The 20,980-nt window shown below is 43.9% G+C and overlaps 1 protein-coding gene across 4 annotated transcripts in view; it reads left to right on the top strand.

The window, feature by feature from the left end:
- The window catches only part of LOC117037310 (contactin-3), a 209,305-nt gene that overhangs the window by 74,220 nt on the left and 114,105 nt on the right, over positions 1-20,980 (top strand). For all 4 annotated transcript variants that reach the window (XM_033133242.1, XM_033133240.1, XM_033133243.1 and 1 more), the window contains one exon: positions 2,849-3,024. In XM_033133242.1, coding sequence (XP_032989133.1) covers positions 2,849-3,024 — 176 coding nt within the window. The remainder of the gene's footprint in view (positions 1-2,848; positions 3,025-20,980) is intronic.

The following is a 20,980-nucleotide window of genomic DNA, read 5'->3' as shown; positions in this document are numbered from 1 at the left end:
CATGTTTGTCTCAAGAAAGGGGGGCCGGAGGAAGGGCTTTTTGATTATAGTCACTGAGCGTGAAATAGGCCAGACCGACAGCGGGCGTTCCTACCTGCTCGTGACCCGCCCTTCGGCAGTCAGTCCTTGGTTGCCCTTGGGCACAGTGCAGACCACTTCTCCAGCCTGAGTGCCCTTCCTCCTAAACACTCGGAGTTCTCGTTAATGTGCCGATTCTGACTCAGTAGATCCAGGCGAGGGGCCAAGGTTCTGCATGTCCAACAGACTCCCGGATGCCGGTGGTGCTGGTGGTGAGGACCACACTGCACTTCAGGAGGACAGAGTGTTAGGATGGAATGTGGGTGGACCGGTTTCCTTTATCTCCTTTCCTTTTGAGTTTCTGTAGCTCTAGTATTTGGGAAGGAATAAGATAAGAGAAGGTTAATATGTGCTTGTGGTTCTACTGCCAAACTCTACAGGCAGAATTAACATCAGAATAGAAGAAAGTGCTCATGCGAAAATGGACTTGCCCTGGGAAGGATCATAAGACTGTTACACTGTAAACAGAGCAAAACAAAACCCAACAGCAGAATCTGCCACAAAGAGAAAGGTTACAACTCTATTTCTTTGTAATTTTGTTCTTTTTAAGTTCAAGAGAAAAGACCTAGAGCCCCCAGTTGTTGCCCTTAATTTCACTGTGGTCTCAGGAGAAACGCTGCTTTAGGCCGGTGAGACTTGTGTGTGAATAAAGAAAGAAAAAGCAAGAAAGTCTTGGTTTCAAAAAGGAGCAAAATGACAAAAGATTTCTTTGAGCAGTAGGGACTAAACTTAAGAATTTATTCATTTCCTAAAGTGTTCATCATGAAAATGTCACTGTGCACTATTTCAGATACAGAAAACGATACAGACGTCCCGTCAAGTGTAATGGCGGATGTTCCTGTCACCACTGCCCCATTTAAGAAATAAAACCAAGAAGTAAATTTCCCAGTGTTTGTCTCCACGAGAGAGTTAAAACACCTTAAGTTGAGTTTATCATTTTAACACATTATATTTAGAACAGTCCTAATACGACTTTCTGAGTTTTAAAAATTTATGTAAATGGCATGAAACTGCATGATTTAATTTGTATTCTTATTAATCATAATCTGTGTGACTTTTTCATGTTTATATAAATTCATACAATTTTCACAGCTGTATAATATTCCTTTGAAGTTTCTGCACATTCACTGACATGTGATAATGTTCACATTCTGTCTCTTTCTATGTTTTCATGGTGCATAATATATCCAGGAATATAATCAATAATGTTGTAAAGATTTTGTAGGGTATCCAGTGGACACTTGTCTTATTAAGGAGACCACCTCGGAGACGATGTAGATGCCTGATCACTGCACTGTACAGCTGAAGCTGAAGCTGAACAATAATGAATGTCAACTACAGTTTGTGTGTGTGTGTGTGTGTGTGTGTGTGTGTGTGTGTGTATATAGTTACAAGAAGTGGAGTACAGCATAGGGAGTAGCAACAGTGGACATGTAATGGCTGTGTGTGACGTCAGAGGGGTAGTAGATGGGGAGAGTGGGGTTATCATTGTGTGAGGGATAGAAATGATAAATGTCTAACTTACATTGTTCTGAGCACCTGAAACTAATTTAAAGAAAAGGAGAGAAAATATTCAATGCGTGGGAAGATTTGGGAGGAGAAGAATTGGTATACAAATGTGAAAAAGTTCTTCATCAATACAAAATATGTATGTGTATATATATGTATATATACATGTATATGTATATTTCTGGAAAAAATAAATAAATATTTCATATATTAATGCAACACGTTTCGATGGCCCATGACAGAGAACTCTGGGCTAGAATACATGGGCACTGCTTGTGTTCCAGCCAGTTGATCCTTATAGGACATTTGCCAACTCACTCAGCTGTTGTTTTAAAATCCCCAACTATAAAAGGGTATTACATCTTCCGTTTTCTCAACATTATTATAAAAAGCAATGAAGATGATTGTTGTAGGACAACAATCATAGAACACGTAGCAGTGTACTTTTATTAGAAGAATCAAGTCTTCTCAGAGGTGGACGGCTCAGTTTCTACAGTGGGTGTGATCTGGAGGTGGTTGGACACGAATTTGTAAAGATGAAATCTACCTGGGTGTGGGAGGTGCACTCACTGGTTCAGAGATTCTACTTTTCCTTTTGAAAAACTTTTGTCTAAAAACCAGCTTCTTGTTTATCCTTTTGGCTTCCCATTGATACGGCTCTGGTGTTAGTGCCTTTTCTGTTCCCAACCCCGTGGGTGGCATTTGGGGCCTTTACCACTGTGTCCCACTGAGCAAATAGCACTGTGACAGCACAGAACAGTGGAGAAGGCCCTGGGGACAGGTATTTACTCAGACAAATTGAAATGGATAGCTGAGCACTTACCCAATTAACTTATTAAATGTGCTCAGTCAGTCTGGATAAATCAAAGAAATGTGCACTTTCCCCCTGAACTGACAGCGTGAGATGGACCTGCAGTGTGTGAGAGAATTACCTCAACTTTCCACGTGTCTCTGCCTGTATGGACGCAGCCTCAGTTCCCCGAGTGAACAACCTAATTACTCTCACCTCTTCAGAAAAGCTCGGAAAACCTTTACCTTGTAGGTGCTACGCCATTGTACTGTCTACTGCTCTTCAGTCTTTGGGTTCTGATAAATAACTGGGGCATATTTGATCTTCAGTTATGTAACGATTGTAATATATTCATTGCCTTTCATTTATTGATAAGCAAGATGATGTTTAAAGAGGATTTTATATCGTAGGTTTTGGGTTTTTTTTTTTTAACAAATATACTAAGAGAGGAAAACGTGACATTTTTTACAGATGGCAGCTGAATGGAAGTGATATTAACCTGAGTCTGGAATATCGTTATAAACTGAGCGGAGGAAACCTGGTGGTGATGAACCCCACAAGGAACTGGGACACAGGAAGTTACCAGTGTTTCGCGACAAATTCACTTGGGACCGTTGTCAGCAGGGAAGCGAAACTCCAGTTTGCCTGTAAGTTTGCTTGCACGTCTTGTAAGTGCAACATTTAACAATATGGAACTGAATTTGTGTGCTCATCTTGGGATAAAAACAAGACACAGATTTTATTTATTCAGTAAATATGTTGACGCAATGTGATTTTTATGACCTCTGTATACTATGATCTCTGTATATTAGACAAGTTACAGCTGAGAGAGAGAGTTTTCCATTTTACTGTATTGTAACAGTTCTGTTTAGGGGAACAAAAATACCCCAGGTAAGAATATGTTTATTGAGCAGCTACTCTGTTTTGTACTGTACTGGAACTGAAAGGATGGAAAGATTGGCAGACAAGGTCCTTGCTGTGGAAGAATATTTAACTTAGAGAATCACATCTGATAAATCTGAAAATATTAAGGAACAAAGACAGTGAGAATGAGGAGAAAAGAATGTGTCCTGCTGTGACCCCCCCTTTGCTATTTTAGCTGGTGCACCGTGACCCTCAGCGTACCTCTTGCCGAGGCCCGGCTCTGGAAGCCACCTGGGTACCGTGCTAATTGGACCTCGGTGAGCATGTGGCCCAACCTGAGAACATCACTGTTTTACCAGCAAATTTGGAGTCGGGACCAGATACTCAATTGAGTTTTTATCTTCCCACTATACCCTCGGACTACTTTCTACTTTTTGTTTCTTCTTCCTAATTTCTCTTCCTTTGTTTTACTTGTGTATTTTGTGTGTGTATATGTGTGTGTGTGTGTGTGTGTGTGTGTGTGTAGCCAAAAAAATGTATATATATTTTAAGTAATGGAAAAAAACTGTATTAAAATTACACTGATGGTTTCACTTTGAGCACCTCTTGTCATTGCAGAAGTCAAACGTGACTTGTATTCATCTTTTGTTATCGGTACATATTGAGTATTGCAATGTTAAAACAGTTTGTCCCTTTCTTGAAGTGTGTATACATGTTTTGGCACCCCCTGCATGTATAGATACAGAGACATATATGGTTATGGATTATGTATTTTATGTATTGCCTGAGTTGGATCGAAGATTTCTTTTCCTTCGTTTCACGTCAGTGATTCTGAAATTGGAGTGAATGTGTTCTGACAACGTGGTAGGGTCTCCGCACTGCCACCATAACCATTAATAGCTGACGACATGTCAGCCTCATTCTTTTGCTGTCTGTTTTCCTAATGGCAATGATTGCTTTGCCCCTGCCACTGTATTCTGTGTGTTCCATTTTTCATACTTACTTACTCTTTCCTTTGTTTTTCTCTTTATTTTTTCCCCTCTATAGACCGTATTTTTTTTTAACCTGTGTCTTTCTGGGTATTTTAGAAGGGATAGTTCACATTTATGTTATCCACGTGGTTACCTGTAAGTTTACCAAAGTACTTTGTCTTTATTTCTTGGGTAGCCAGGAATTTAAATCTAAATTATCTTTTTAGACTTCATCCATTTAAAACAGGAATTTAATTCCTTGTTTTCCTTACTATGTACTTTGCAGTCTTGGTGGTTTTCACGTTTATTGATTTAAATTGTTATGCCATTTTACCATGTATATTATAGATACATATATATTAGGTACTATGTATGTGTACAGTAAACGTGCATATGGTGTTATCCTTGGGACTTCTGATCAAGATGGTGGAGTAGATAAACGCTGTGTTCACCTCCTCCCAGGACCACATCAATTACAACTAAACTACAGAACAACCATCATAGAGAATCACCTAAAATATTGCTGAACCAAAGCCCTACAACTACAGACATGCAGAAGAAGCCACCCCAAGACTCGTAGGAGGGACAGAAATGCAGAACAGACTAGTCCTACACCCACGTGTGACAATTAACAATTGGGAGGGATATCTAAGCTGTGGAGGTCCCCCCCTGAGGAGTGTGGGGGTCCCAGGCCCTCCCCAGCCCAGGGTTCCAGTGCTGGGAAGAGAGGGCCCCATAACTCCTGGTTGTGAAAACCAGCAGAGATTGTGGCTGAGTGGAACAGAAGTCAGCTGCACTCCCAGGTGATCCACTTAAAGGGACCACGCAAGGACTCCCTCACTCTGAGCTCCAGCGCTGGGACAGTGACTCGAAAGGCTCCAGGGACATACGGGGAGGAACTGAATTGTCTGGCTCAAGGACGAGGGCTGGAGCGGCAGCTTCTCCCTGACAGAGGAGCTGGCGGAGGCCGTTGTTTCTTTGTTGAGCCCTCCCCCTCTCTGCAGACACAGGTGGGCGCTATGTCTGAGTCTCCATCAATCTGGCTAACACTTTACATTGGCTGTGATTCCCTGAGAACCTGCCCAACCCAAGTTTCTGGCACACACGAGCCACTTCCAGGGGCTTTTCTGTACAAACAGCCTATCTTGGCTCATGCTGCAGACTTTCCTAAAATCTCTCAAAGGTTTAGAAAACTCAAACAATCAGCATCTGGCTTTGGCATGCCCTGTACCCTTTGCTGAGCAGCCCCAAGCCTGGAACTAGTGGCAACCACATGCAGATCACAACAAGGGGCCCCGGGCAGGTCACAGGCCGTGGCTGACCTTGGTCTGCACCAGAGCCCGTCCCAAGAGGCCCCAGAACCAACATGCCTGGTGGGCAGCTTCAGACCACACCAGAGCACCACTCAGCCACCTCCACAAATGACACACCCAAAGGGCAGACTGGGCCGGCACCAGAGTCCTGCTAAAGTGAACCCTGCTCCGTGGGGTCAGCCCCTTTACAACAACTCCTCCACTGTAGTCACTGCTAGTCCTCACAACCAATTATCCCAAGGGTCAGTCCCTCCCATTGATGAGCAAACAGCAATTAAGGTTCAACTATAACAGTTGGACACACACAACCCACACAAGGGACACTCCTGGAGCACCCTGCTCTGGTGACCAGGGAGTCTGCCCCTGAGCCCCACATAATACCTACTACATAAGGCCACTCTACTAAGACTAGGAGACCCAGCAGCGGTGCATAATACATAGAAGCCAAACACAGAAAGGCAGCCAAAATGGGAAGACAAAGAAACATGTCCCAAATGAATAAACAGGACAAAGCTCCAGAATTAAATACTCCAATCAAAAGATAGGGGAACTGAATGGATAAGAAAACAAAACCCTAATATACGCTGCCTATAAGAGACTCACTTCAGATTGAAAGACACACATGTACTGAAAGTAAAGGGATGGAAAAAGATATTTCATGAAAATGGAAATGAAAAGGAAGGAAGGAAGAAAGGAAGGAAGGAATGAAAGAAGGAAGAAAGAAAGAGAAAGAAAGAAAACCTAGGGTAGCAACACTTACACCAGACAAAACAGACTTTAAAACAAATATAACAAGAGACAAAGAAGGACCCAGTAATCCCACTTCCGGATATTTATCCAAAGAAACCCAAAACACTTCTTTGTGGGGATGTGCTCATCCATATGTTCATTGTAGCATTGTTTACAATGGCCAAGATGTGGAGGCAGCCTGGGTGTCCATCGATGGATGAATGGATAAAATGGATAAACAGGGGGTGGTACACACATACAATGGAATATTGTTCAGCTATAAAAAAGAATGAAATCTCGCCATCTGCAACAACATGGATGGACCCAGAGGACATTGTGCTGAGTGGAGTAAGTTAGACAGCGAAAGACAAATGCCATGTGATTTCACTCAACTGTAGAATCTAAAGAACAAAATGAAGAAACAGAACAGAAAAAAACAGATACAGAGAACATTTTGATGGTGGCCAGATGGGAGGGTGTTGGGGGCGGGGGTGAAAAAGGGAAGGGAATAACCAGTAGAATTGGTAGTCACAGGTTAGTCGTGGGGGGTGAAGTACAGCATAGAGAATGTAGTCAGTGTAAGTGTGTGTTGTGTCAGGAGGGTACTGGATTTATCCAGGGGATCAGTTCGTAGTTTACATAAATGTCCAGCCACTGTGCCATACACTAATAAATATTATAATATTTAAATATTACACTAATAGATATATATTACACTAATATATATATTACACTATATATATTACACTAATATTTATATATATAAATATTACACTAATAAATATTATAATAAATAAATATAATAAATATTGTGTACTAATATTTAGAAATTAATATATTGTATGTCAACTGTAATTGAAAAATAAAAAATTTGTATTAAAAATCATTCTCCTTATAAGCAATTGTATATGTGCATATTGTTTTTAAATAGAATGTTGCCTAAACCTGTGATGTACAATTTTTATGTGGCTTCAATGGCAGCTGCAAGATCTCTGCCCATTCTTGCGTTCTTATTTGTTTTTATTTCTCAGTTTGTAAGTATTTTTTACGTTTAATAAATTACATAAGTTAGATTTCAAAAATATAACTGTTTTATTCACTTGCATTTTAAAGTATGTCATTATAGCACCTTAAATGTGAAGACACCTTCAGTGGGTACAAATGTCAGATCCCAAAGCTGTGTCGCCCTGTGGTCCCCTGGAGCCCCAGGTGTGTCACCCTGTGGTCCCCTGGAGCCAGTGTTGTGACTGAGGTCTGGGATGATCCAACCCATTTCTGTTTCTTGGGGGCTCCACCTACCACCTCCTTTTGTTACTGTTGGTTCACTTGGTTATACATGGGATTATTTTTCCTTCATCCTTTTAGTTGAAAACGTATCTGTTTCTAGCCTACAGCTAAATTCATATGTTAATCTCTTGTTTCACTGCTTAGAACTTAAAAAAAAAAAGCTTTTATTATTTACACATTTTGGACATGGTTCAGCAAATGTCCCTTTTATATCATGTAGTTTAATTTTTGAGGTATTAATATTTTTGAAAGGCCCTGATGTTCTGTATTTTGGGTGTATTTCATTTTGTCCCCTTTTTGCAGCACTTTTCATCTCAGCCTGCTCCTTGCTGGGCATTTCTGCCCTGACTCCTAGAAGCCACCCCGTCCGTATTCTTCTGACGATACTCTCTGTTCTGAAATGTTCTGCATCTTAGAGGCAGTTGTTTCCCCTTTCCTCTTGTGTGGTTTCCATCTTTATGCTGAAGTACATTTTCAGTAGGTTCCAAAGCAAATTTTGTCCAAGCTCATTTGTTGTGACAGGTGGTGGCTCTGCCTTCTTTGCCACCTGCAGACGTCAGAGTCTCTTCTCTGGTCTGCAGAGGTGTCCAGGACTCCTTCACCAAACACATCACTCATTTTGTGCAGCGATCATTTTGTAGTAAGCATTCTCGGCCCCCTCCTGTATATGGAGACCGACAGTAACTTCCTGGTTTCTCCTCAGCCAGCCCCTCCTGGGCAGCCTCCAAAATCATGTGGTGCCTGTCCATGTGCCCGAGCTTCTGGCCAGGACTTCATAGGCAGAGTGGGACAAAGCTGGTGAGTCTGGGTTTTATTTTACCCAACTTACAAGCTAATAATCTGGCCTGCTGCTGTTTCATGGCTGCCATAGGAGACATGCTGTACCTGGTCAGTGACAAGGGGCTTTAGGACTCACAGCGCCGCAAGCAGCATGTTCGTTTCCCCTTGTCCCCAACCCCAGAGCAGTGACATGCTGGGGTGCACGCTGCCCCCGCCCCAGTAGAGACACTGAGCTCAGAGCACCCACCTCTTTCATAGCGAGGTGAGACGAGGCCTCACCTCCAGGTTGCTCTCTGCAGACTGTCCCCAGCGGAGGAGCCTGGGCAGCTGTGACTGGGCCTGTCGTTCTCGGCACACCCCACAAATGGGCAAGGAAGCTGAGAGCACCATGCACGCCCACCCCCCCAACACAAGTCGTTCCTTTTCTGGTCGGTCCTGTCCTTGAGTCTCGGAGTCAGGGATCCTCCCCCACACCCAGCAGGGTACACGAGGTGACGGAGGCACAAAGTGTCTTGCCACATTTGCTGTGGACTCTCGTTAAAAACCCCACGCTGGGTCATTCGTGCCTGGGTTCCCGAGTCTCCTCATCAGCCTTCCAAGTTTTACTGAGTCCTGGGCTTGGCGTCAGATGGCTTCATGGGCCTGTGCACGGTGAGGTTATTTTGTTTTGCTTTTCATATGTTTTTGTTGTTTTCCTAAGTATTTTCTGGAAGTTACAAGAAGCAACACGGGGTTTCCTTTGCCTGAGGCCACATGGGACTAGAAAGGTGAATAATGTATTTTTGAATTCACGTGCTTGGGGGGTGGGTTTCTGGAAAGGAAACCAAAGGAGGTGGAATATTTAACAAACAGAGATTCCCAGTTGCCAGTTACGGAGAGCATGACTTTGCCTCGGCAGCCTTGAGGAGTGTGACACGTTAGCTGAGAGGGGCGATGATGGAGACGCTGACTTAGGCTCGGGACTGCAGTTCAGAAGAACCTGGAAGGTCTTGCTGCAGGCAGGTGCACGGTGGAGTGTTGTCACTGAAAACTGCTGTAACTGTCCACTATGGCTTCTCCGTTCTTGGCTGTGTCGTCTTCACATGCTCAGCAGTACTTTCTGTCAACCAGGGAGAGAGGACTGGAAACACGCTTTCGTGGGTAAATGAATCCGTGCAAGAATAGTCAATGCACCACTTTGCACACTGGTCAAAATGCAGAGAATTGTACTGTAATTTTCAAGTTGCTTGCAAACAGTGTTTGTAATAAAACGAAAGTGAAAAGGCCAATCATAGTTTAAGAAGCCTGCCCTCTGTAGGCAGGCTCCATCCCGGGTCCCTTCTAATAGATTTATTGTGGAACCATCACAAGATCTATGGAGGACCCCAAAATATCTTTGCTTTGTTAATAATTATTATTTTTATTTTTTTTATTCCTGAATTTCTTATAAGTCTTTATTACAGTGTTTTTACTTTAATCCTTTTTGCGGTACAATATGTTTTTGATCATAAATTATATTAGACATACAAATGGTAGGGGAAAACTGTAAAGAGTGTGGAGCCACCACTTAGCTTAAGATTTAAGGCATTTGAAGTCCAGTTAACCACCTGGTAACTCACACTGTTCATATTCCCTCTCCCTTCTCTCCATAGATATTCACTTCTCTGAATTAAAACGGGTTCTTTAATTACTTGACTACCTGCTGTGTGCTTCTCCACGGCATGTGGCGTCGTTTCACCTCTATAGCTTCTTAAACTTCCGTGTAATGTCTCGTGCACCGTGCGTCCATCTACAGCTTTTTCCAACATTACGTTTGTGACTCTGTCAACCTGCCTCGTGTCAACACATTGTTCTGTGTTTCATTTTGTGCGAATATGGTGAATATAAAATTGGATTTCACTACAGTTTGAGTTTGCATTTCTCTGGTCACAGTGAAGTTCCTTTTCATGTATGTGTTGGCCATTTATGTGTCTGTTATCTGGATACTTTTTCATTGCAGGATAGACTTTTTTTTTTAATTATAGAAGTTGTTTGTTTACTCTGGTTAACCCACTCTCTGTTATGTACCCTCCAAATACCTTCTTTCTACTGGCTGTTTTTTTTTCTCCTTCATGCTGTCAAAGGATGAATGGATATTCTTAATTTTAAATTTGTTTAAAGTAACAGTCTTTTTTTCTGGCTTCTGTTCTCTTCTAAATTCTCTAAAAATTATCTCCCGTATCTTGAAATGGTACAGACATTCATCTAAATGTACCTATACAAGTTGAATGTTCTGCTTTTTGTTTTAAGTCTTTAATGATCTGGAATTGATTTTGTATATCATGTGAGGTCGAGGTACCCATTTGTTTTATGACAACATGGAAAGTCAACTTGACCTGCCTAGCTGATAGGTGAATTCACATTTGACCAACCAGAGCACAATGTGCAGTCCTTACCCCTGCCTTCTTCGGGCCTTCGTGTTGGAGAAACGTATTATCTGACAACAGTGAGCGTTTCCGGTACCTTATCAACCTGTGCACCTTTCATCTCTTTTTATACGACTGCACTTTCTTCAGCCAACATACAATGTTGAATAGATATTCCGACGATGGATGTTCCTGCCTTACTCCTGATCTTAAAGAGAATTAATTCATACCGTTTGTGTTTCACCATTTGGTATGAAGTGTACCATGGACTTTATACACTCTGTCAATTTAAGGCAGTTCTGCTCTAGGTTAGTTTTTATCACGAGTGCTTTATTCCTTTATATGCTTTTTCTACTTTTATTGCAATATTTGTTTTTCTCCTTTAATCTTTTAATATAATGAAAAATTTTTTTTAACATTAGCTAGTCTTCTATTCCTAGGTTAGTTTCAACTTGGAGTTTATATGAGTTTTTTAATGCTTGGATGTTACCTGTTTGCTAATATTTTGCTAATATTCTGTTTAGCATTTTTGCATACATATTCATAGAGGAGATTTTCTTTTTTATTTTCTCAGACTATCCTTTTTAGGCTTTAGTATCAGAGTTATATTCACCTCCAAAAATGAGCTGGAAAGTATCCCTTATTTTTTATATTTTATAGGAACATTTGAGGAATATTGGAATTATCTGTTGTTTGAATAAGAGGTAGAAGTTGGGGCGGGGGAGCCATCTGGGCCTGGAATTTTCATTGAGGAAATATTTTCACTATTGATGGAATTTCGTGAATAGTTCTGGGGCTAATCATACTATTTCTTTGTGATAAGCTGTGTTTTTTTCTAGGAGGTTTGTCCATTTTGTTTATGTTTTCTAATGTATAGGCAAAAAGTTGTTTCAAGGAAATTTCTTTTATTATTGTTCATAGCTGCTTTGTCTGTAAGTGCATTCCCTATTTCATTCTAAATATAATTCTAGTATCTTTCAGTCAAACATGTCAGAATGTTACCGTTCCTCCCGGTAACATTGTATCTTTATATTCTAGTCCATTCATTGTACTATTCTGGTTGTTCTAACCAAGTTCTTGTATTTTTTTTTTTCTAATTGCTTCAGTTGTAAGTTAACTCATTGCTTTTCTACCTTTCTTCTGTTCTAATATAAGTATACATGGCTTTAAATTTCCTGGAAAGCACAGATTCAGCCATAATGCAGGGTTTTGGCATGTGGCATAGTACTTATTATAGTTCCATCCTGTAAAGGCTGTCATTTCATTACGAGTTTCTCTTGGATCACTGAGTCGTCATTGTGTCTTTAAATTTCCAAGTGTACAGAGTTTGCGTGGCATCGTTTCTTACTGACGTGAGCAGTCGTCTCCATAGCCGTTCCTTCACTTGGTTACACTCAGTGTAATCATGCTGCTCAAATCATACTTGCTATTACTGGTGCTGTGTCTAATTAATCTGTCAACTTCCCTCACAGGGAGGGTCGATGTTTCAGTTCGTCTGGGTATATCTGACCATTTTTGCTTTTGGTATTTAATAAATTATTGACATACACAAATTCAGAATGGGTATGTTTTTGGTCAACATGGCGTGAGCGTCTGTCTCGAATAAAGCGTTTTGCCCTAGAGTTTAGATGTTAGTATGTTAATGTCTTCTGATTTGTTGTGTTCTTCTCTCTGGATTGATCGAGAATTTCATTACCCCTCAGTAACTTTGGAAGTTATACACCCTGTTTATTTTCTTGCAGCAGTTGCCCTAGGAATTTTGGTATGATACTTAACAAAGTCTAAAGTTAATCGGTTTCTCCAACAATAGAGGACTTTGCAGTATTTTAAGCTGTGTTGCCCTCCTTCAGAATACAGCACTGTTGTGCAATATTTCTGCTGAACTTTTAATGCCTGGAATTAGATATTATTGCTACTGTTTTATTTTCTACCTTTTCTTTTATGTCAGGAATAACGTAATCATGTGCAAACTTCTCCATAGTTTTTACTGTTGTGTTTAAAGAAAAATGTCTGACTTCTGCCATATCATCTTCATTTCTCCTTTCCGAGAGGGAACTGATTTCAACTTTACAACTGATATTTACGTCAGTTTTTCTGAATAACTTGCTAGTTTGTAGTTGTTCTTAGTTGTGAGCACTGAGTTGGTGACCAAGTGTGGTGAGTGATGCTGTGACGCGCTCACACCCCCACCTTGTCACCGCTGCAGTGAGGGGCTGCGGTTAGGAGTTTAGGAAGAATAGCTTTGTCAAGGTCATGACTTTTGCCGACGCCCAGAGTTAAAGATGGTGAAAGCCACACTATATTCCACGTACTGTACTCTGACTGGTTAGAGCCCAAAATGATCACCGGCCGTCGGGTCCCAGCCCAGCCCCCATCCAAACCTCCACGGACAGTAAGCGTGTCACCTGCCTCTGTGTAGAACTGGGCGGCTGGGGAGGAGCCAGTGCCACCTGACTAATATTTGAATATGCAGATATCAGGGCGTGTTATGACAGGATTTGATTGGGTCATAATTTGAATTAGGTCAACATTCAATGTCTGTTTTATGATGACATTGTCAGTGATATTCAGAGCCAAGTTGTGGAGCACAGTAAATTACGACGAGTTTCCTTTCAAGCATAATTTTTCTTACCCCCCAAATTAGTACTTTGTTTTTTAATTTCTTAATGTTCTCTGGTCTTATACTTATGTCAGCCAGAATCGGGGCCGGTTTTCAGGAAGTTCTCTCAGATACGGAGATGCCTGAGCCACTCTGTCAGCGTTGCCTCTTGGAGAGACCTGTCCTGCAGGTGTGTGGGCTGCCCCAGTGTGGCGGCTTTCCTGTCTCTGTGGGGCTCCCTGCCACCGCCCATGTCTTCCTCTGTCCTGGCGTTGGTTCTCTCCAAGTGCCGTGTTCTTAGTCGTCCTAAGAAAGGATGGGGGTGTCTGTGATTGTGGGAGATATCCGACGGCTTTATATTAAACAGGCATGTGTGACTGGGGTCCCGGCCTTGTAGGGAAACTGTTAGAAATCAGAAGGGATGTCTGCTCATTTCCCCACACCCGGGGCTGCCGTCGACTGTTGCTTCCTTGTGTAGCGAGCCCGTCTTTTCTCTCGATGGAGCTTGGAGCTTTCTGTCTCTGGTGTCCTAAAGTTTCATAGTAACAGATACGACATGTCCCACGTACTCTGTGAGTCCTCACAGCTTCGGAACACGAGTCCTTTCGTTTGCAGCGACTTGGATGTCCTCTGCTTGGCTTTCTCGGTTTTCTGACTCTCATGCATCATTACTCGCTGCTGTATTGCTCATGCATCATTCAGCCGCTGTCCAAGGTTCTGAATAGGTCCGGTCCTCTCCTCACCGCCCCTGCACTGCCACACACATTCTAAGCCCATTTTCTTCTTCTGACTTTTGTCTCTTTGTCTTGGTGAATTATTTCAGTCCTGTCTTTGAACACTTCTATTGAGTTTTTCATATACGCTGTCCACGTTTACATTTTAAGACACTTTTTGTACTTCAGTTCCCCCTTTCTATCTATCTTATCCTAGTTTAACAGTTGTAATGTCTTTTCATACCCACAGGAAGATATGAAGGGTGGGTTTTTTTCTTTTACATTTTCTTTCCTGGTACAAAGTGTTTTTTCCATGTAGCTGCCTTTCTATTTTGTGCTGCTTGGTTTCTGTCTTTCCAATGAGAAATGCTTGGCAGCTGCCTGGTAATCCTTGGGTGTGGATACAGACTCGAGCATGGGGTCTGAACCCTAAGATAAGTCTGGTTTATGTGGTGGGGCTTGTCACCATGAGCTAGCTCTGCTGCGGCCACTTCACTGGGGGACTTAGCCCCACAATTTCTAGTCCTTCCCTTCGGGCCGGTCAGGCTCCCCAGAGCGGGGACGGCAGTCTCCCCAGCAGATGCCAGTGGGGCATCTGGGAGCCTGGCAGCAGGAGAGCCCCAGGGCTCCCAGCAGCCAGGGGACACGTCTGCTTACTCAGCGGCTTTCTCACAAGACCCTTCACAGGATATGCCTGGTAAGCTGCGTTCAGACCTCCACGGTTGTCCGTGGTTAACTGCCTTCACAGAACCAGCCTCCTGTCCTCTGGCATGGCGGTGGCATGGCGGTGGCATGGCGGTGGCATGGCAGTGGCCCTGCCTCGTGTGGCTGGGATGGGATCTGGCATCTCTCTCCCTCCTCACCACCTCGGCTTCCTGCTCACACACCTGCCCACTGCGCCCCGCCCCCAGCACCTCAGGCTCGGGCCCCTGAGTCTCCGGGGGTCTCGCCCTCCCTCCGTGGGAGCTAAAAAGTCCCGTTCCTCCTTGTGCAAACCAGCCAACACCGTCACGTCTGTCCTCTGCCCTTGGATGTGCCTTCAAAAAATGTCTCTACTGCAAGTAAGTGCTAGTTGTGGCAATGTCTCTGGCGGAAGAGGGACATTGGCACGTGTGTCACCTTGAAACCTTGTTGTCCCCTCATGTCATTTGTTGGCTTTTCCCAGATATTGACTATTCCCTCATGCACTGTTTTTCTTGCAGCTGAGAGCATTTTCCTTCTGTGAGATCCAAATCCACTAGAAACCCATTTAGTAAGTTTCTGCTGGCGGTCAGTACCGTTTTCTTCTCTTGTCCCCTTTGGTCTCAGAGTGTTTGTTTGTCATCGTTCTCCAAACACAACCTGCTGGGAAGTGTAGTGTTAAAAGCACAGAGGCCGCAGCCGCACTGCCTGGGTCTAAACTGCCAGCCCCACCGGCCAGCCGTGCGCCTTCAGCCCAGTTCTGACCCTGTGCTCCGGCTCTTCCCCTATAAAGCGAGGGTAACGGAATGTCCTCCATCTGCCATGACAGTGACAGACCAGGAGTGACGCATGCCCAGTACCCAGCCCCTGCTCTGCAAGGACCACGCTCCTGGCTCAGCCACTGCCGGGAGCCTCCTCACCTCTGTGGGCCTTGGTTTCTTTATTTGTAGGAAGAATTTGTCCCCTACATACTAACCTGCTCCGCCGTTGTGTGAGTCTGAGTTTAGACGTGAAGAAAACAGAACGAAGCTCGTCTGCCTGTGAAGGAAACGCCTAGAGTTTGAAATGCTGAGAACTTTAGGTGGAATATCATTTCTCGTTGCCTTTTGTATTGAGAATTTTCCAGTTGTCAGAGTACAGTGTTCTTTAGAATCCTCTCCCTGCTTCCCTTCGAGGGAGGACGTGCTGAAACTCACAGCTCGTGACAGGCCTGGGGACTCTGTCTCCGTGGGACTCTGCTCTTCACCGTCCCGAGAGTGACATTCAAAGTCCTCCGACTCTGCCACATGTCCCTGCTCATTGGAACAACCCTTGTTTGTGATAACCATGGGTTCTGTCTCTCGAATCTAGAAACCTCCCCGTTTCTATGTTGAAATGTGGTAGCAATCATGGAAATCCATGGTTGTGTAGTATGCTTTTTGCTTTTCTCACAGCTCTGGGTTCGTCTTAGTCGGTTGGTTTTAGCTGATACGTGTTAAAACATGTATCAGTTAATCTTAGAACTCACACAGGGCACCCAGCTCAGAGGCGTTTGTGTTAGAATGGAGACACGGCCACCAGTGTGGGCCAGCCGCTGGGTGTTGTATAAAATCCGCTAAGGCAGATTCTGGCAACGTGACACTGCCTCGGGGCCCAGCACCTTCCTGAGAGATGCTTGATTTCTTAATTACATATACGTTTAGTTTTCTTTCATTAAAAAATAAGATCTTCTTTGATATTAAGCCTTGGCTGGATTTCAGTCCCCCTCCCTTTTCTGTCAGTGACCAGTCATGGAAAACTTCTGGACTCAAAGGAGTTTTGCTTGAGATAGCAGCAGCAGCATTTTATTTGAACTTCCTGTAAGTATCTCTGAATACAAATGTGTTGTCTGTCCCATAGTCAGGATCAAAGGAAACAACGCTGCTTAGTTTTTTATGAAGCTGATTCTGATCCTTTCCAACGGGTGCAATTTTATAAAAGATAAGGCCCATGGAGTCCTGGCTGGTCGCAGCCCTGCACCCGGAGCCTTGGAAAGTCCCCGAGGCTGGTCGCAGGATGCCCGGGTGGCCTGCGATTACCTGGCGTTCCTCATTCGGGTTTGCCCTTCTCCTGCCCTATGCCCTTGCCCTGCTTCCCGGGACAGCGCAGGGTCTTTTCCTTGAAACTCAGAAATGGTCTTGCTTACAAATCATCTTCCCGTTGTTTGTTCTACTTTCCGTCTTTGGTTCCTACAGGAGGGCTCCCTGACTGAGGGTTTTAGGACTTTTTGTGTCGTTTCTTCTGAAGAACTCTAACAGCACTTTCTTGCCTATAGCAGAAGGATTCTGGGTTGTTTGTGAAAGAAACGTTGCCTGGGGACGTGGCAGCTGCTTGGGTGGTGTATTTAAAGTTAAAGCCAAATGGACTGTGCAGTGGCTAGAACTGGACTCGACTGACCCTTTCATTTCAGGCGCGGCTCTATTATGTGTGTGGTGTTTAACAGGGTGCCAGGTAGTTTTTAGGACGTCGTGTTCTCCTGCTGTAGCATGCTGAAAGTATTCTGTAATTCCTTATTCTACAGTAGCGTTTGTTTGAGTCCTGGTTTAATGCTCTCTATATTATACAGCTGTGATTCTAGTTTGCAAATATTGGAAAATGTCTTTAAAGTCACACCTGAAATCCTATAATTTTCAAAGGAATGATCTCTTTGGGGGAGGGGGTTTCCTCTCTCTTTTCTTCCCCCCGTCCCATGTTTTTTTTTTTTTTTTTGATTTTGAGTTGTATTCTTAAAACTAAAAATAGCTCTTACAAGCATATTATTTCATCTTTTCATAATTGTACATTTGATAAAGTGTCTTGCTTGTTAGTTTTAGAATAATTAGATTTACAAAAGACATACTAATAGCACTTGCTTTGTTTTCTCTTTTGTGAATTGTCCTCATCCTTCTGTGATAAAGCAAAGAAGAGGCTACTCAAGTGAACATTTTTTAAAACTCTGTTTGGTATAAATTATAGTTCAGAACATTAATTTCAGAACCTCAAAGGACAGTGTTTTATAAAACAGAATATTTCATCCCTTCAATTACTCGATTTGGAAAAGTTATTGATAGAAATTTCCTGCAGTGAACACTAATCATTTTTTCTTGTTTGTATGTAAAGACTGTGTAGCAGTGCTTCACTTTCCCACTAAACTTTGATTCCTTTCTGCTCATGTACTCTAATACATAATGATGTAAAGTCAGTATATGTATTCACTTCTTTCACGTTTCTTTTTTTAGTCCTAGTGTCTTGATTATGACTTCTTGATATCAAGGTCAAAATTTTTAAGATAACCACCTTTTCACATAATTAAATTTCTTTTCATGCATACACTGCAGCTGTTTCCTAAAAATCTGTATTTAGCTCCAGGTTGTCCAGTGGACAACATTTTATTAAAAATGTCCCACTCAATCCATGATCTCTAGATGGATTCTCCTCCACGACAACTCACCTCACCCCAAGCTCCCGTTAGGATAGGCACTGATGATAAGACATAGTTATACATAGTCTAGTTTTTCCCACCATCAAACCAGGATAAGTCTCCTCTTGTACAATAAGTGTCAGTCCTGCTTCAGGAACGATCTCAGTTTCATGGTCACATTTTTCTTTCCTTCTTGACTGTGAATATGTTCATTGTGCATATTGTAACCGTGCTTTTCCTGACAGCACGTTTTGGTAGCCTGAGCCGTTCCGGATCCTTTTGTCTGGACTCCGTCCTGAGTCCCTCTGCAGGAATCCTGTGCCCACTGAGACCAGCGGTGATGCTGCTTAGCAAACGTTTTTCTTCTCGCTCAGTCTGTCACTGCGCCTGACGTCCCCTGCTCCCCCTAAGTCTCCTAGCCTCTCGCCAAGCTCACTCGTTTTCTCCATCTTTCTGTCCCTCTTTCTGTGTCTGCTCAGCCCCTCTGGTTGTAGTTTGTCCTCTGTCAGTGACAAGCGATTACAACTCAAGGCATAACTGGCCGAGGTGCAAAGGGGACGCTGGCTCCTGCCGCTGAGGAGTCTGGTAAATCATCTGTGCTCTCAGCTGTCCCAGGGCTCAGTGGTGCCTTCAGGACCAGGTGTCTCTGTTCTGAGCTTTCCTCTGGACGCCAGCACCCCAGGCTCAGCATTGCAGGAGCAAGGGACTTGCTGCTCCCTCAGGGCTCAGACACGACCCAGGTGTAAGCCTTACCCACCTGGCACAAGTGACCTGCTCATGCTGGCCCCACTGACCAGCATGCTGGGGACCACTGATCGGTACCCCCTCCTTCAGTCCGTATGCACCAGGGTTGGCGGGGCGGCCAGAGAGGAAATCCAGGTCCTGTTGCCAAAAGGGGGGTGGATGCTGCACGAATGTGTGCCTGTGGGCACCAGTGGCTTCTGGGACACGGAGGAAGCCCAGGCCTTGGGAAATAGTCACCGCGTTGTCCTTTTTCTCGATTCTTCCTTTCGGAGGCAGGAGAAGTTTTCAGGGGTGGCTGGTTAATGATGCTGCAGCCCAGTTCGTTCTCCTGTTGTAATCTTTCCCCACTGGGTGTGTGTGTGCGTGTGTGTGTGTGTGTGCACATGTGTGTGTGCACGAGTATGTGTGCATGTGTGTGTGTGCACGTGTGTGTGTGCACGTGTGTGTGCGTGCGTGTGTGTGCGTGCGTGTGTGTGCACGTGTGTGTGCACATGTGTGTGCACGAGTGTGTGTACATGTGTGTGCACGTGTGTGTGTGCACGTGTGTGTACAGGTGTGTGGGGGTGTGTGTGCACGTGTGTGTGCACGTGTGTGTGGGGGGTGTGTGTGTGCACGTGTGTGTGCACGAGTGTGTGTGTACATGTGTGTGGGGTGTGTGTGTGTGCACGTGTGTGTGTGCACGAGTGTGTGTGTACATGTGTGTGTGCACATGTGTGTGTGTGCACGTGTGTGTGTGTGTGGGTGGGTGGGTGTGTGCGTGTGGGTATGTGCGCGCGTGTGTGTGCACGTGTGTCCACGTGTGTGTCCACGTGTGTGTGTGTGTACATGTGTGTTTCCTGCCAGTCCGCACACCCCGTAACTGATTTGTGAGCATGATGCTGGTGTTAAGGTCCCTGATTTACTTCCGTACTCACCCCCCCCCGCCTGTCTGCACGCCACTCCGTACTCTGTGTGTGTCGTTTTATGCCCTTTCTATCCCCAGAGTGGTACAGTGCTGGGGGAAGTAAGTTTGGAAGCTATTAGGTTGGTGTAAAAGTAATTGCGGTTTTTGCAATTATTTTTCACCTTTTAAACCGCAATTACTTTTACAGCAACCCAATAGCCAGCAGTTCCTGAGGGCCTACTGTGTGCAGCTCTCTCCTGAGGACTGTGGGGAGCATGAAGCCCAGATGGGTTTGATTGGCATCTGAGCCTTGTCCAGGATTCTTAGGGAATGTCTATTTATAAGTTTCAACAGGATCACATGTGGCACAAACAGTAAAACTGGTACATACGCTCTTGGCTGGAAGCCACCGTTCTATTTCCCTGTGGATTTTTGTTTTCAAATTCAACCGTTGTGTAATACAGAGTTAAAATATAAACTGGATTTTCTCTTGAGCAGGTACTTACCACACGTTCTCCTCTGGGTCCAGGAGTTCTTGGTAAATGCTTTGTAAGGGCACCTGTGGAGCGGGAGCAGGCGCTGCGGGCAGCCCGCCTGGCAGCTGCCACGTGCCCCTCAGTGCCAGGCTGTCGTGGAGCCTGTCTCCTCGTTGCTGCCCCTGCACCGCTCTTCTGTGTTCCCGCTCCTGAATGCTTGTACACCGTTGAGTAGCTCAGTAAAGAAGGAACCAGAACGCATCCGCCTGCGTCCCCTAGCCAGGTTTTTTTGGGGCCAGCAGAGAACACATCTGGCTGAGAATTTTAATAAAAATACCCATCTTATGATTTTTTTGCATATGTGCATTTGAGATGTCATAATGATAAATAATATTTTTTTGGCATCTCTATGGCCTGCGTAGTGCCAATAAAATCATGTACATGGTCACCTCATTTCATCCTCTAACAACTCGGAGGTCACACAGCCAGGAAGAATAGAGCCATATTCTGAAGCCTAGTGTTTTTCATCCGGAGTCCATGCTTTCACCTCTGAGAGGTTTTGACCCTAGGAAAAGAGAGAACTGGGGAAAGCATGTAAGCCCAGCTATGTAGAATAGGAAGCTGACTTTGTCAAGGGTTTGTAGGGCATGTCTATTAAAATTTCAAAAATAAGATGTGAAACCATAAAACTGAAAAAAACAGGTAAAAATCTTTGAGCTCAAGGGCTAGCTAAAGAGTTGTTAGAGTTGACACCAAAAGCA

This window comes from Rhinolophus ferrumequinum, chromosome 17 (assembly GCF_004115265.2).
Source record: "Rhinolophus ferrumequinum isolate MPI-CBG mRhiFer1 chromosome 17, mRhiFer1_v1.p, whole genome shotgun sequence".
Lineage (NCBI taxonomy): Eukaryota > Metazoa > Chordata > Mammalia > Chiroptera > Rhinolophidae > Rhinolophus > Rhinolophus ferrumequinum.
This window is presented reverse-complemented; position numbering and strand designations above follow the sequence as displayed.